At 42.1% G+C, this 15,557-nt stretch overlaps 1 protein-coding gene across 1 annotated transcript in view; it reads left to right on the forward strand.

Moving 5' to 3' along the window:
- The window catches only part of DTWD2 (DTW domain containing 2), a 157,777-nt gene that overhangs the window by 75,800 nt on the left and 66,420 nt on the right, over positions 1-15,557 (forward strand). Inside the window, exons 2-3 of the mRNA XM_060235560.1 lie at positions 6,152-6,242; positions 12,064-12,158. Of these exons, the coding sequence (XP_060091543.1) occupies positions 6,152-6,242; positions 12,064-12,158 (186 nt within the window). The remainder of the gene's footprint in view (positions 1-6,151; positions 6,243-12,063; positions 12,159-15,557) is intronic.

A 15,557-nucleotide genomic window follows, 5' to 3' on the forward strand; every position in this document is an offset into this window, starting at 1 on the left:
ACCAAAACCACTTTTACTCTCAAAGAGCTTGGCATGCTGAGGTCTATTGCAGCAGCACCCTGCAGGAGCATGCCTCTCCCCCCCCCCCCCGAAGCATAGTGACTCTCTTTCCACCCCTGCAGGGCCAGCCCTAGACTGTCTGGCACCCTAGGCAAGACCAACTTCTTGCACCCCCTGCACTGATAATGTCACTGAGTCACATGGGGAGAACCCAATTTGGTGTCCCAAGAAGGCTAGTGCCCTAGGTAATTACCTAGTTTGGTCCGGCTCTGCATCCGGCAGGTCTGGCTCTGCATCCCTGGCCACTTCCTTCCTGGTTTGGCCCCGTCCCCCTCCCCCATTCCAATGCGAGTTGCCAGACTGGGCTGCACAACCTGCCCCTTCTCCACAGCTACAGGGGCATGCCTGCCTGCCTGCCAAGGAAGGACAAGGCGCGGGGATGCCAGACTCCTATGCTCCTTTCGTGCCCTTGGGGGGGATGCTGCTTGTTTAGCCTTCCTCTCTTAACTAATTTCCCCATCAAAATTCAGAGACTTAAAATCATTGCCTGTAACAAATTGGTGTTCGAACACGAGCATTTCCTGAACATCTGAATTACATGAGTGCACATGTGTCTTTCAGCGCTCAGAACATAGAGGGAAGGTTTTCAATGGAATAGCTCCAGAATTTGGCCGTAAAGGCTGATATTAAAACAATGTGAATGTGTGTGAGTGAGTGGCTCTAGTTGAGCAGATCTTTTGTGGATTGGCTTGCTAAAGGATCTTTAGCAAGATGCCCCGACTATTCCACAAGGATTGCGGTTCACCCTATTCCGTGAGTATAGTTCGAACGCAAGTGGCTAAAGATCCCCAAGTCCCTGGCCACCCTGAGGCCTTCTAAACGCGGCTATTTTGTGGGTGGAGACCAGGCTAGGATCTTTGGTTAGGAAAACACATATAGGCATATATAAAAGACTGTAAAAGAAGCCCTTCTCCTGCCCACGGTTTTAAAAGGCAAGAGAAAAGGAAAATCTTGCAAGAAGTATATCATTAAGTCCTCCTAGGGTTGCTCCCACAGAAGCAAAAGGCCAGAGTGAGCAGCTCGTCCTCTTTTTGGTGTTGTTAGGGAGCTGGCGTGCAAGTCGGAATGGTGTGATTGCAGTTGGATATGAGGTTAGATTGTTGCTAGACTGCTCCCTGGGATTCTTCCCCCCCCCACCCCCTTCCCAGCACCGGAGCTGACATGCAAGTTGGAAAGGTGTAATTTTAAGATTGAGAGTTGTTTCCAGACCCCCCCCCCCTCGCTCCCCCCTTGGAGCTGACACAAGGTTGGAAAAAAGTGGACCCTCCCTTAGAAATAAGAAGGAAAGGTATTGTCTAGAGCAAAATTGGAAGGTTTGTGAAACCCCTGCTGAAAGTTAGCACGTAGAGTGGAAAAACAGGGGGAAGTTTGGTTTTAACTGTCTCCCTCACATTGGAGCTGGCACGAGGCCAGAAAAGAGCTGAGAGCGAGACCTTGCAGAGTAATTTACTGGACTACGTTTGAACTAAAGTATAAGGATAGAGCTGTAGGCCTTGGGTTTTAAGAGTATATTGGGTAGGGTAGATTGGAACATAGCGATCGTGATTGAAGTGTGGAAAAATGAGTCAGAAACCAGAGCTAGATAAGTTTGAAAAATGGATGGCTAAGCAAGGAAAGAACACTTGGTAGGCTGGGTCCTTCGAGAGTCCCAACTTCCTCCAGACTTTTAGGGAAGCTTTCCAGAAGTCTTGTGAGAAAGGAAAAATTGGACAGTCAAAGAGACAGGAGTTGGCCGCCTGGGGAATGTTTATTGCACTCCAGGACACCACCTCCTTTATCGCAGGCATGCTTGCACGAAATGAGGAATTAAGTTCCAGTCTTACCAAGATAGACAAGGAGATGACTGTGCTAAAGGAGGGAAAGGGTAGAGAGATGACCATAAGGGAGGAGAAACAAACGGCTGAAATAAAAAGGAGAGACAAGGAATTAACTATAAGGAATTTAGAAATGGAGTCGCTCAGGTCCAGCTGTAACGCTCAACTTGAAGCCACACAACGCCAGATACAGGATCTGAATGTGGAGCTAGGGGCTCCTAGAGGGATCTGGAAGCAGATTTTGATGATCAAAGGGCAGCAGAACTTCCCAACAAAGGTGCAAGATGTCTGGCTGCTAAGCAGGGAGAAGGAAAGAGGCTGGCGGGCACCCAATGAGAAAGTAGTTGGGCTGGGGCAAGAGAGCAGCACCTGCTGACTTTGCTTTAGTCCAGGGGGAAGAAGGATGCTCCACTGCTTGCTTGCTGGCAGCACCAATGCTCTGCCTGAGTGGCTGACCCTGGACAGGAAGGAGCACTCTGAAGTGACTCTTGTCTGCTAGGATGGAAGGGGAGGACTCTGCCTCCTCCTCCCCTTCTCCCATGGCACCACCGGGGACATGAGGCTGGTCCAAGCAGCATTTGTTGCTCTCCAGTGCTGCGCTGGGGGAACAAGTCACCTTGGGCACCAGCTGCTAGAGCAAGGGAAGGACGCTGCTCTCTGAAGGCACTAGCCAGAGAGCTGGCACAGAGTGCAGCACTGCAGTCTTGATGCAGAGTCGATTAACACCTACAAAGAAGTCAGGCAAGGCTGTTTGTTAGCCCCTTTGCTGTTCAACTTCTATATTAATGACATCATGGACTACCTCGACTCAGTAGAGTTACACCCACTGAAATTACAACACCATCATATTTCCATTTTGTTATACGTGGATGATGCCATACTGCTGGCCAGGACCCCAGTAGGTCTAAGGAGATCAGTCTCCAGATTTGCAACATTTGGCAATGAAAACCAACTGGAGATAAACTACCAAAAACAAAGATCATGGCTTTTGGAAATAGACAAAAAAGGAGATTGTGGTCCATTAATGGGCAGCAACTTGAGCAAGTTGCTAGTTTTAAATATCTAGGAACAGTTCTTCAGGCCACAGGGTCCACTAGAGCCCACATTAAGTCTGCAGCTGCTCAAGGCGAAAGAACTGCAAATGCCATACTCAAGTTCTTGAACACAAAGGGAGCAAAAATTGTTGCGACACCCCTAAAATTGTATCAGGCAAAAGTATTGCCTCAGATGATTTATGGCTCTTTTCTTGGTCCCTCCCTAGCTATTTTTGCCCTGCTTGAAAGGGTCCAGTCTAAATTTCTAAGAGCTGTGTTGCAGGTCTCTGAGTGTGTGCCTAATTCCTTCATTCGGCTGGAACAGGTATGCTGATGATGGCTGCCAGTATCACCTTGAATTTGCTCAGATACTGGCTTAGGATCAACTTTCATCCACGTGATCTTGTGCATATGGTACTTGCAGACAACTTTCCGTCAAATTGGCGGAAAGCTGTTCTTAGCAAATTATATCTATATTTAGGGAATGGTTTTTCCCTAAAACCATTCTGGTTCTGAATTGGAACCAGGCCGAGGAAAATGTGAAGGGAAGAATTAAGGACATTGAGAGGCAGTCCGATCTTGCCAAATATCCAGCCTTTAGAACACCAGGGCAGACTAAATATCGAGTTGGATACTTAAACTATCTCCATCACCTAGATGTCCATAAATTCAGAAAAGCTTTTACTCTGGCCAGATGTTCAGCACTTCCCTCAGCAGTTCTCGAGGGCAGGTACATGGGGATCCCTTCTGTGCAAAGGCTTTGCCACTGTGGTTTAGGGGAAGTTGAATCCACTACGCACATAATTCTTAGGAGTTCCTGATATAAAGAGGCCCATTTGAAATATATAGAGCCTATATTAAGGGCTGCTGGAATCAGATTGTCTTAATCTCATGCTTTCAGATGAAAACCAGCTCATATCCAAAGCTGTTGCCAAGTTCTTTGCTGCCTGCTATAGCATCCAAAAGACTTGTTTTGCTTCTCAGTTTTAAGATGTTCTGTTTTTAACTTGTGTCTTGATGTAACTCTTATATTGAACATATTGTCTATCCTAATACTTATTATAACATAGATTTACAGTGTTGCTTTTATCTTATGTGTTGAAGCTTTTAAATTCTTGGTTTTTTATTTGGTCTATGACTGTAAATAAGCTGACTGACTGTAGTCTTGATGTAGCAACTTTCTTTCCAGCGTGGCTGCCAGCCCAACCCAGATTTTGATGAGCTGTAGTGCCCCTTATTTACCCCAACCCCAAGCTGTGCCCATCACCCCTTGTAATCAGATGGCACCCTAAGCGGTGGCCTACCTGCGCTGCTCATTAGTGCCAGCCCTAGTGAAAACAGTCTCATTCTGGTATTTTTGTAATTTTGTTTGTAGCTGCCCTCCACAAACAAAAGGCCTTACCCTCGGGTTGGAGTGTGGACTTTTGACACTTGCATTCGTAGAGCTGTAAACAAAATATAGACCATCTATGTGAAGCATCAGCATGAATAGTTAACAGTGTGTGTTTTGTTTATTTTTTAATGAAGTGATATCTCAGGTGAAAATATATTTTATTTATTTTATTTATCTGGGATTTATATCCCGCCCTTCCCATCGAGTGGCTCAGGGCGGCTTACAACATATATAAAACTAACATAAAAGTATAAAATTACACTTTAAATTAACAATTCACAATATATAATTAAAATAAAACATTTGTTATAACTATACATAATTAAAACAGCCAGCAGTCGTAAAGCTACACTCCATTCAGCTTCAGGTAAAAATTCAGTATACAATATACAGCATTCAGTAGTCGGTATACAGGGCCGTTAGTTGTGGGCCAGCCGGAAGAGGACTGTCTTACAGGCCCTGCGGAATTGGGTGAGATCCCGCAGGGCCCTTACCTCCTCCGGCAGCTGGTTCCACCAAAATGGAGCCATTACAGAGAAGGCCCGGTCTCTTGTGATCTTCAAGCGGGCCTCCTTGATGGAGAACAGAGAGTATATACAAGGACTTATCAAGAGTGCTGTCATGTTAATGCCCTGTAAAGTTTTGGCTATTTTGCTAAAGAAATTTCTACCTCCTCCTCCCTTTTTTTTAAAAAAAAAGTTTAGTAACTTTAGTTGATTATTGAGGTCAGGCTGCATATTGAAAGAAAGCAGACTGTTGACATTATTCTTTCAAAAATCTTTTCTTCCCAAACATTGTAAGAATTGGCTGAGTTTCAAAATCCTTCTGCTTGAGTGAAGGGGCATTTCAGCTTGCATAAAAGGAGTGTGTAACAAAGGAAAAGTATCCCCCCTGCCGCCTATAGCCACTGTGTCCTCTGAAAAGCTATTTGGAAGACCTACCCTCTGTATACCTTCTTTTGATCGTGAAGGGGCTACCTTCTGTTTAGACAGTACAGTTTTAAGATTCAGGTCACTGTTCCAATTTGTTCTGTTAGATTTCTCAGTTTATGAAGTGCTTTAGAACATCTGCGTTATGCTGAGGAATAGTCACTTGTTCAAGGCCATCTTTGAGACTGAGTAGGTGTCTGAACATCATCATGTTCAAATATTTTAACCTCATTTTAGTCTCTAGCATGACAGACATTCTATTCTAATAGTAGGTGCATTTGACTGAGCTCTTATTTTGTAGTCTTTGATGAAAAGGTACAACAGCAAAAGAAGTGCTCTAGAGATTTTAAAATAGCCTCGATGTTTAATTGTAAAATCTGCATTTGTCATTTTCTGTCAGCAACTATGCATTTTCAGGCAGGTTTTTATTGGGCCTGGAAACAGCATGTTAGTTGCGGGGTTAGGCAAGCTGCTAGGTTTTTTTTCAAGAAATATCTTTATAGTGCCAAAAATAATTTCCAAAGCCCACTTCTGTCAAGAACCAATGAGCACAACTCCTAATTCTTTGCAAGAATTGAACAAAGCTTTAAAAAACAGAGTAGTACATGTTAGGAAAATACCATGGTTGAAAATAAATTGTTAATTTCTCCTCATTATAGGTACACAGGGTCACTACTCATGGTGGTATTACTGTGTTATCCCAGTGGCATACTTTAAATGTCTTCAGCTGTGCAGTTAATGTTTCAGAATTTTCATCTATTGTTTCAAAACTTGCACTAGAATTCAATAAAAACACTCAGTTACTTGGTTTTTAGAGTAGGAAAAAAACATATTTTTTGTCATGGCAAAATAGGTACCTATTGTACAGCAAAGTTGTGTTGTAAATTATTTTGCTGAATTTTTTTTCTTACTGTCCTGTAGCCGTCCTCAAAAGGTGTGCTTGTGTCCGTTTTTGCCAGTCAATCCCTTGAAAGTCTCCACCTGCTTGTACATCATCCAGCATCCAGCAGAGGTGAGTAATAGCTGTGTGGAATACCAACTTTAAACTATTTATTTTTCCAGCAAAATGAAGAAAAATAATGTGGAAATAGGTTAAGCCATGTGCAGTCCTGTAGCTTTTACAGTTACTTCTGTGGAAACTATCACTCTGTTGAGCAAAGTCTGATGCCTTCCTCCAATTTAAGCCATATTCCTTCAGTTTAAGTACTGTATTTTTTGGACCATAAGGCGCTCCGGACCATAGGACGCACCTTCCCCTGGGGGGCGATCCGCTGCCTCCACCTCCGATCCCAGCTCTTCCCCCGTGCCTGCCTGCCTGGCTCCAGCTTCTTCCAGCAAGCGCTAGGATCACTCCACGCTGCCCCCACCGCAAACCCAGCGCTTCGCGAGCGCCGGCTGCGGAGAGGGCAGCGTGCTTCCTCCGTGCCTGTCTGCCTGGCTCCAGCTCTGACACTTACAGCAAGCGCCAGGATCACTCCCTCTGCCCTCCGATCCCAGCGCTTGCTTTAAGCATCAGAGCTGGAGCCAGGCAGACAGGAACGGAGGAAGCATGCTGCCCCCTCCACAGCCGGCGCTCGCAAAGCGCTGGGTTTGCGGAGGGGGCGGGTGCTTCCTCCGTGCCTGTCTGCTTGGCTCCAGCTCTGATGCTTAAAGCAAGCACTGGGATCGGAGGGCAGAGGGAACGATCCTGGCGCTTGCTGTAAGCGTCAGAGCTGGAGCCAGGCAGACAGGCACAGAGGAAGCACGCTGCCCTCTCCGCAGCCGGCGCTCGTGAAGCGCTGGGTTTGTGGTGGGGGCAGCATGGAGCGATCCCAGCGCTTGCTGGAAGAAGCTGGAGCCAGGCAGGCAGGCACGGGGGAAGCGCCAGGATCAGAGGTGGAGGCAACGGATCCCCCCCCCGAGGAAGGTACCTTCGCTCCATAAGACGCACACACTCCCCCCCCACTTTTTTTGGGGGGGGGGGAGTGCGTCTTATGGTCCGAAAAATAACTCTTCTTCCCTTGCAGAATCCACTTAAGGTGGAGGAAGACTCCTCCACAGCAATATCAGTCTAGCTACTACTGCCTAACTGACTTTAGTCTGTTAAATTATGTTATGATTAGAGTAATATAGGTCTACCAGAATATTATTTCCTGATAGATATTCAGGAGTATACTCTATTTAGGTTTGTTATCACGTGTGTTCAAGTTTTAAAAGGAATTTCAGGATTTCGTAAAAAAGCCAAGTCAAAGAGAAACTACCTCAAAGAGGAGTTATTGAAGAAACAATCTGGAGGTTCTATGGAGAAAGCTGCTAAAAGCAAGTTGCATAAAATGTGGGTTTCTTTGTGAATTTCTCCTTTCTGTTTTAATCTCTCCTTTACTTCTTAATAAAAGCCCTCGACTCACAATTTCTTCACACATTGATTGAACATACGGGAAAGTAAGAAAAAGCATGAGCATGTGAGCTCCACCTCTATGCAATCATTTGCTCCTCAGCATGACACCTATATGATAGTCAGTGTCCATGCATATGCTCCCTCCCTGTGATTGGCAGTGTTCAGAACACAGTGTCCCCAATCTTGGTGAAGGAAGCATACACATGGCTACTAGCAGTACAGTCAGGGCTGGCTTGCCCACTAGGCAAACTAGGTGATTGCCTAGGGCGTCTGTAGGTGGGGGCACCAAATTGGGCTCCCCCCTCCTGTTGCCCATGGCAAACACCTAGTTTGCCTGCCTCCCTCCCACCGCTGCCCACATGCTCCCTTGCGCTTCGTCCCCTCCTGCCCCCCCTGGTGCAATCAGAGGAGCACGCTGAGGCTGGTCCTTACCAGCTTCAATGTGGTTGGCGCAGCTTCTAATCCTTTGAAGAGGCCATGGAAGGAGACTTCGTTCCCCCTCACTTCTGGATCCAGAAAGGAGGGGGAACGAAGTCTCCTCCCATGGGCTCTTCAGAAGATAAGATGCTGTACCAGCTGCATCGAAGCTGGTAAGGATCAGCCTCAGCGCAGTGCATTGAGGGGCCGATGGAGCACCACAAAGGCTGGGGGGCAGTGGGCCTGCCTGGGGTGCCACGCGCCCTCAGGCCAGCGCTGAGTACAGTAATTATAAGATGGAGGTGTACAGAAAGGCCAGTGTGCTTATACTTGCTCTTTATCTTCATGCATTCAGCCAGGGTGCAGAGGGATCACGTTTAGAGGGCTGAAGTAAATTCCCATGAAGGAGTTCAGCTTGCTTGAGTAGTAGAATGTGACTTTATCTCTTTATAGGAATGCACACTATACATTACCTGTCTAGAATGCATAAAAACAGTTTACCCATCCTGACATATAAATAGTGCTGATCTAAAAATCTATGAAGGACATCTCATACCATAGAATATCTTTTGAGTGTAATGTTCACATGCATTGATTTTGTGCCATTAACTAACTTCATTTACTGTCTATGGTATTCCCTCTTGAACAATGAAGATTCAAGTATTGAAAGGTTTTATGTTGCATATTACCCATTTCAGAAGAAAGCTAGTAATCGATTTAAACAAGAATCCAAAAGTAATCCAAAGACAAATTAAAATATAACTATAGATTTCCCCCCCTTATTCACCATTAACCCAGAATTCTAATATATAAAAATTACTGCTGTTTGAACATAATTTGTTTATAAACTGTACACCTGATGTAATCTGAGATGATCACATGTCACTTGCATTTATGTTCCAAATTGAAACTTGATTCTTATTGAAAAAGAGCAACTACATTTTCTACAGGCTAGACAGGGAGTTTCAATTGTGCCCTTGTAGTTACTATTCTCCCTTGGAGGCAGTTCAGATGTTACTCTTTGTTTCCCCTCTCTATCTGCTTGTACATTCACAAGCAGTGAGAAAGTGTTATTTTCAAACTCACTTAATTCTTCCTTGTCACATTTAGAAAGTACTGCAAGAAAACTTCCACTGTTTAAATGCAGGATCTCCCTTGTTAACAAAATTTATCTGGTGGAAGGAACCACACTTATTCTCCAAAAAGGTTTGTTTGTTGTCTAATGTTTTACTCTTGGGTTGAGTATATAAGCATATTTGGCATAACAAAGCATCCTTAAAGTGTACTTAAATTTTTTTTAGGTCAATAGGGCTTAAGGGCTTGAATTCCATTTCTTTATGACTTAATCATGGCTAAGTATCACACTGATACCTTTGCTTTAAAAAGACAATATGGTGTAGATTAAGAGGCCACTCACAGTTGCACTGTTTCAAAATTGGGATTGCAATATGATTGCAAATAATGAGTAGACAAAGTATTCTAGTCTGCCTTTTTGTGCATACCTTATTAGTTTGCACATACTTCCATATGATGTGAAGACTAAAACCAAGTTCATTTTTAGTCCAGCTTTTATTTCTCAGTTTGATGTATGAATTGAAATAGATATTATATAACTGAAATATATTTTGTTTCATATGAGAATGCCTGAGGAAAAATGATACATAGTAATTGTATGATGTATATTACCTGTGTTATGTAGCTCTATTATCTGGGGCAGGGGTTTAAATTCCAACTGCTTTCAGCTGAAAGTCCTGTTCAAAGTGAACAGGGTTTCTGCCAGAGTAGGTGGTATTGTGTTGGTGGGTGTAGTCCTGACACTTTCAGCAAACCTCATCTGTATTTATAATGTGGTAACATAATACAGCTGATGGATCCAAGCTGTTGTAATAGAGATCTGTGTTTTGTACATATCTTACAAAATTGGTAGTTTAGGGTGACCCCAGTCTTTTGATGTCTTACTTGCCTAAAAAAACACTCCCTATAAGTATTATTTTTCCCTAACCATACTTTGGTGATTTATTAATTTTAATAACTGCTCTTCCCAAGAATGTCAAGGGCAAATTTATTATCATGTTCTGTCTAGAGGTCAATAAATATGAAAAAAATATTATAAAGTAAAATAAGATTCCATTTGTAGGATGTGTTCATGTTTTCAGGACTACTTAAAATGAGACTTAAATGATGATAGGGTTTTTTTAAGTATTTCAGAATGATTATAGCTTTTTTCCCTGTAAAATCCAGTGATGTAATTTTGAACTGAGATAAACTCATGGTGATAGTGTTGTTTTTATTTTTTTACTTGAGATTTTATACTGCTTTTCCAAGGTATGTTCAAGGCAGCTCACACCAGGTACAATGCAATAAAACCTAAAACAATAAAAACACACACTAACAGTACAGAAAATGCACAAAAGACCAACAGCATCATTAAAATAATTGGAACTAGTCACCTGCATGCCAACCCAAGTTAGCAAAACACACATCATGCCATGGAGGCCACTTCAATATACCTGGCCAACTCTGAATCAAGCAGTACCCTTAAGCTGTGGACTTGGTTCTTTAGGGAGAATACTATCCCAGCTAATACAGGCATTGAACTACCATACAGATTTGAAAAACAGTTTTGTCTGGATTCAGATTTAATTTATGAACTTCATCTATCTGAGTACATCATCCAACCAACATTTCAGTTCTTCCACTGCCACATCTGATTTAGTTGAAAAGGAAAAGTAATGCAGGATGTTATTAAATGCAGGATGCCCTTAAGTAATGCAGGATGCCCTTAACCTCTGGACAGCCTGCTGTCTCCTATAGATAAAAAGTATGAAGAATGAAATGGAGTTTTGTGGGCCTCATATAGCAACAGCAGAAGTGTATTTCTCCCATCATCACTTTCTGCCATCATCATCATATTTCCCAAAGTGTAGCCATGCAAATCTCTGATACTGAAATTACACAGGCATTCAATGGCATCTTAAAGACTAGTAATGCTGAAATATGTTTTGCTAATCTTTATGGTGCCTGTGGCAGAACATGCCTGCTCTGTCATGCAGACCTTGTTCCTCCCTGCCTTCCTAGGGCTGCCCAGCTCCCTGGATTGGCTTTTCTTTTACTCTCAGGGTAGCCTGCCGCCACCACCTGATGGTTGTAGGGATTTCCCATCAGGAGGATCAGGACCCCTTCCAAGTTCTGAAGCCTTGCTTCTGAGGGAAAAAAAAATCTTTTAAAATGCCAATTAGAGGTTTGCTGCTTTCCAGCCTCCTAGGAGAAAATGAATTTTGTCACAGTGCAACTAAAGTCCTATGAAATTGTCCTCATAAGCAAGGCCACCAAAGAACTGGGCCTCTCACTCCTAGCTCCACAAAGATCCAGAACTATACTGTTATTCAGGGCTTTTTTTGAGCAGGAACACACAGAAATGCAGTTCCAGCTGGCTTGGCATCATATGGTGTGGCTTAATATGCAAGTAAGTTCCTGTGAGGTATTTTCTATAACGAGCCCTGTGTGAAACAATGGTGACATCAGAAGATGTGGCCTAATATGCAAATGAGTTCCTGCTGGACTTTATCGACAAAAAAAGCCCTCCGGTCAAAAACTATTGAAGATCCAGGAAGAGCAATACAGTTCAAGATCAACATGGTCGAAAACTGTTGAAGATCCAGAAAAATCAACAAGTAGCACTTTCTCTGTCTCTTTCGGAAAATAGGTCATTATTCATTCTTCATCTTCATTCTTCATCTTCATTCTTAATTTGCAATGCTATCTAAGCAGGTCTACTAAATTGGGCTTATTCCCGAAGTGGCAGTTTCTAGAGATTCTGTGACTTCAAGAAGAAATGTCAAAGCCAGATAGAGTAGCATGGAAAAATAATGGGGCTTGTTTTTCTTTGGAATAGTTAATTCTGGTCTTTTCTTGGATATATGTATGGGTTTGCTTGCAGATGTTTGCATTTCTTATTTTTTCTAGGAGCAAAATTAAAAATCAAATTTTGTGACTTCTTAAATAGATGCTTTGTTTTTCCATTCTATATTAACTGAAGGAAAGTAGAGTACTACGGACGGTGCCTCTGCTGGCTGCTTGCTTGCCTGAAGAAAAATGTAAAGTTTTGATTGGTCGTCGCTTCAGTGAAGACCGGTAAGGAACATTAATAACCTTCCATTTATTTTATGGCAGCTGCTTCTAAATGGAGTCTGAGTATGACTGGTCTGTGATTTTACTGTTCCAGTGTTTTTACTATAAACATAATCACAGCGGAGGAGAAATTCGTTAGAAATGTCATAGCATCTGTGTTCTGTTCTGAGCCTGTTAACTGAGGTCAGCTTGTCCAGAAAGTCAGGGCTGGGCATAGGTATGGGAGAAAGTGGTGAAGTTACCCTCCAAGTGTTGGAGAAAGTGGTGAAGCCATCCCCTTGGCAACCACTCCAACACTGATTGTCCAGGCATCAGGGGAAGGATGCTGAGGGGCTGATGCTGCCAAGGTTTGTGTACCTGTACACAAGGTTTGTGTAGCTGTGATGCACAAATCATGCCCTGCCATTATCTTGGTGACTTGGGTGGGCAAACTAGCTGTGTTCTTGAGAGACCTGTTGGAAATCTTTTAAAACTTCGTGAATTGAGGAGTCTTCTATAGCTGTACCATAAAAGTAATATGTGGGGATAAGCATGTGGATATTTGTAACGATTCTCCTCAAGAGGTGAGGTTTGAAATAAACACTTAAAAGAAAGAGAAAAAAGCCTCTGAATGGTGTTCTCCAGCAGCACAGGACCTTTAATTTTACACAATCCCTTCCTACTCTAGAACCTCCCAAAATCTTTCAACTTTCTTCAGTAGTGAAATTTTCCACACTGGCATTCTTAAAACTGCATTATGAGAAATTTTCCATAGTAGATTTTTCCTCACCAGGCACGAACTCAAATTTTTCTTCTCCTTACCCTGCATTTTCAGAACTCACTAAAAATGGCAGTTCCAAAAATACAGGGTAATAAGGAGAAAACTTCAGCGACAACAAGAACAAATTAAACTGCGTATGTTTAATGGGAATAATATCAATATTGACAGTTTTTCTGGGAAAAAGAAGAAAAGAAGAAATTTGACTTGATTCTGTTTTCACTTGAAGATAATAATTTATAATGATAATAGTTTACATGACTTGTAATACGGATGTTAATAGTAAGGTCAACATGGTTTGTGTGTTTGTTAACTGAAATTAAAAAATTAAAAAATGCAGGCCTGCTCACAGCTTTTATGTGAGGAAAAATCTACTGCGGAAAATTTCACATAATTTTAAAAACATCAATGAGGGGAATTTCACTACTGCGAAAATGGTTTCTCACTGCTGTTTCTTTCTCAGTATCTCCCAAAATCTCCCTTCTATTTTCCCTCGTTCTGTTCATTTCTTGCTGAATGCTTGTAACTACTTCTTGTTGAATTCCCCTACTGCTGCTTCTCAACATGACTTTGTATCACATTTCTGTGTTTTAATCTACTATAAGCCTTTGTGCAGGCTTCCTATCATTCCTGCATCAGCTCCAAGTCCTTATGGACTTTTTAACATCTCCCTTCACTATCAATTGTCAACTGAAATGTTGAATCCTCTGTGCAGAGCTCACGCCACTTCTGTTAGAGGGTAAATAGAGATAATAATGCTAATATCCCATGCACTTACCCATTCAGTTTAAAGCTTCTCATACCTTCTTATGCTTCTCTCTGGAAGCCATAGTCTAGTGGCTACTTTCACAAGAGCTCTTTTCTTGTGTTCTGCTTGGCCACTTGATTTGTATTTATCTGGATCATGGCCACTATGAAGATGTTAAATCCTTGTTTCCAGGTTCCTGGTCTTGTTAACAAAGGCATCATAGAGCAGTCTGCCCTTTGCACTACTGAAGAGGGTTAAGAAGATATACTATTTCCATGTAGCTGAGAAGCTCAGTGTCCCAAATATTGCAACCCAGATTATTGTGCTACTCTGAATGCTTAAAGGTTGAGCTATAACTTTGTGTGTTTATGTGTAAACAATACATATTAATATAGTGCCATTGTAAACAGAGAAGGTATTTTTAAAAGGGCAAAGAAATTAAATAAAAGCCAGCTAAGCCCTAAGGGGTAGTAAAGCAGCATAAAATAAACCTAGGTATCATATTCTAGCCTTTATAATGTGTCTGCTATTGCTTAGTATTATCTTCTTGCAGAAATACATGTAAATAAATGTGATTAAATATAGAACACACATACAAACTAGGAGCTTATCTGCTTACTCTGATGCTTAACTTAAAGTACAGTATAAATAAATAAAGCCATATTCTGTAATGTATAATGCTTTATTTAATAAGCATTATGTATTTTTCACCAAGTGCTTGTTCTTTTTTTCATCATCGAAATACTAATGGAAAAAATAAAGCCCCTTGTTCTGGGATTTATTGTCTTTTAATAACTATAATAATTTGCAAGTTGTTATTTAGTCATAAATAATATTTCAGTTGAACATCAGAAAATGCTAAAACCTTGAGAGCCAGTTTGGTGTAGTGGTTAAGTGTGCGGACTCTTATCTGGGAGAACCAGGTTTGATTCTCCACTCCTCTACTTGCAGCTGCTGGAATGACCTTGGGTCACCCATAGCTTTCACAAGAGTTGTCCTTGAAAGGGCAGCTTCTGTGAGAACTCTCTCAGCCCCACCCACCTCACAGGGTGTCTGTTGTGGAGGAAGAAGATAAAGGAGATTGTAAGCCGCTCTGAGACTCTGATTCAGAGAGAAGGGCGGGGTATAAATCTGCAGTCTTCTTCTTGTACATCAAGTGCATTAAGATATCTATTTTGTCATTCATAAATGATCATAGTTGGCATTTTTAGAGTGGTTTTACACTTGCTTGAGCAATCTTTGTGCTAACCTGGTGAAATCTATGCCTATCACTGTTGTGAGCCTTTAAAAAATAAAGTAAAATAACACAGGCTTCTTTTAGAGTTGTTTTGCTTTTCCCCTCTAGTTTTAGTAACAATTTTCCCCCTCAAACATATTAATGAACTTAATGTTTTTATATTATAAATTATAATGAAATAGTTATGCCAATGATGATAGAAGCAAATGATAAATTAAGGTAGTGTGTAACCATATACACTGGACCATACAGATGTTCACATTTAATACAAAAAAAAGTATAGGAATTGTTTGTAAACATCCAGCATTGTTACATGCTAGGGATTAACAAACATAAATTCAAAATGCATTGGAAGGTTTGGAAACTCATTACTACTTCAATATTTTCCCCTCCAATGGGGGAAAATACTTTTACCTCCAAGGAGGACCCAAAATGACTTGCATCATTCTCCTTTCCTCTGGTTTACCCTCACAACAGCCGTGTGAGGTAGGTTAGCCTATGATTAGCAGCGCTGCTAAAAACAGGAAGGTGAAAGGCAATGGAGCCATCTTCTGACACCTTCTGTGTGCCTGGCTGAGCTCTAAAAGTCTGAGATCTACCCATTGAGCACCCCTCAGATAGGCCACTTCCCCCTCCTCCTTGGCATGTGACTCAGATAAG

The sequence above is a fragment of the Heteronotia binoei genome, chromosome 4, assembly GCF_032191835.1.
Source record: "Heteronotia binoei isolate CCM8104 ecotype False Entrance Well chromosome 4, APGP_CSIRO_Hbin_v1, whole genome shotgun sequence".
In the NCBI taxonomy this organism is placed as follows: domain Eukaryota; kingdom Metazoa; phylum Chordata; class Lepidosauria; order Squamata; family Gekkonidae; genus Heteronotia; species Heteronotia binoei.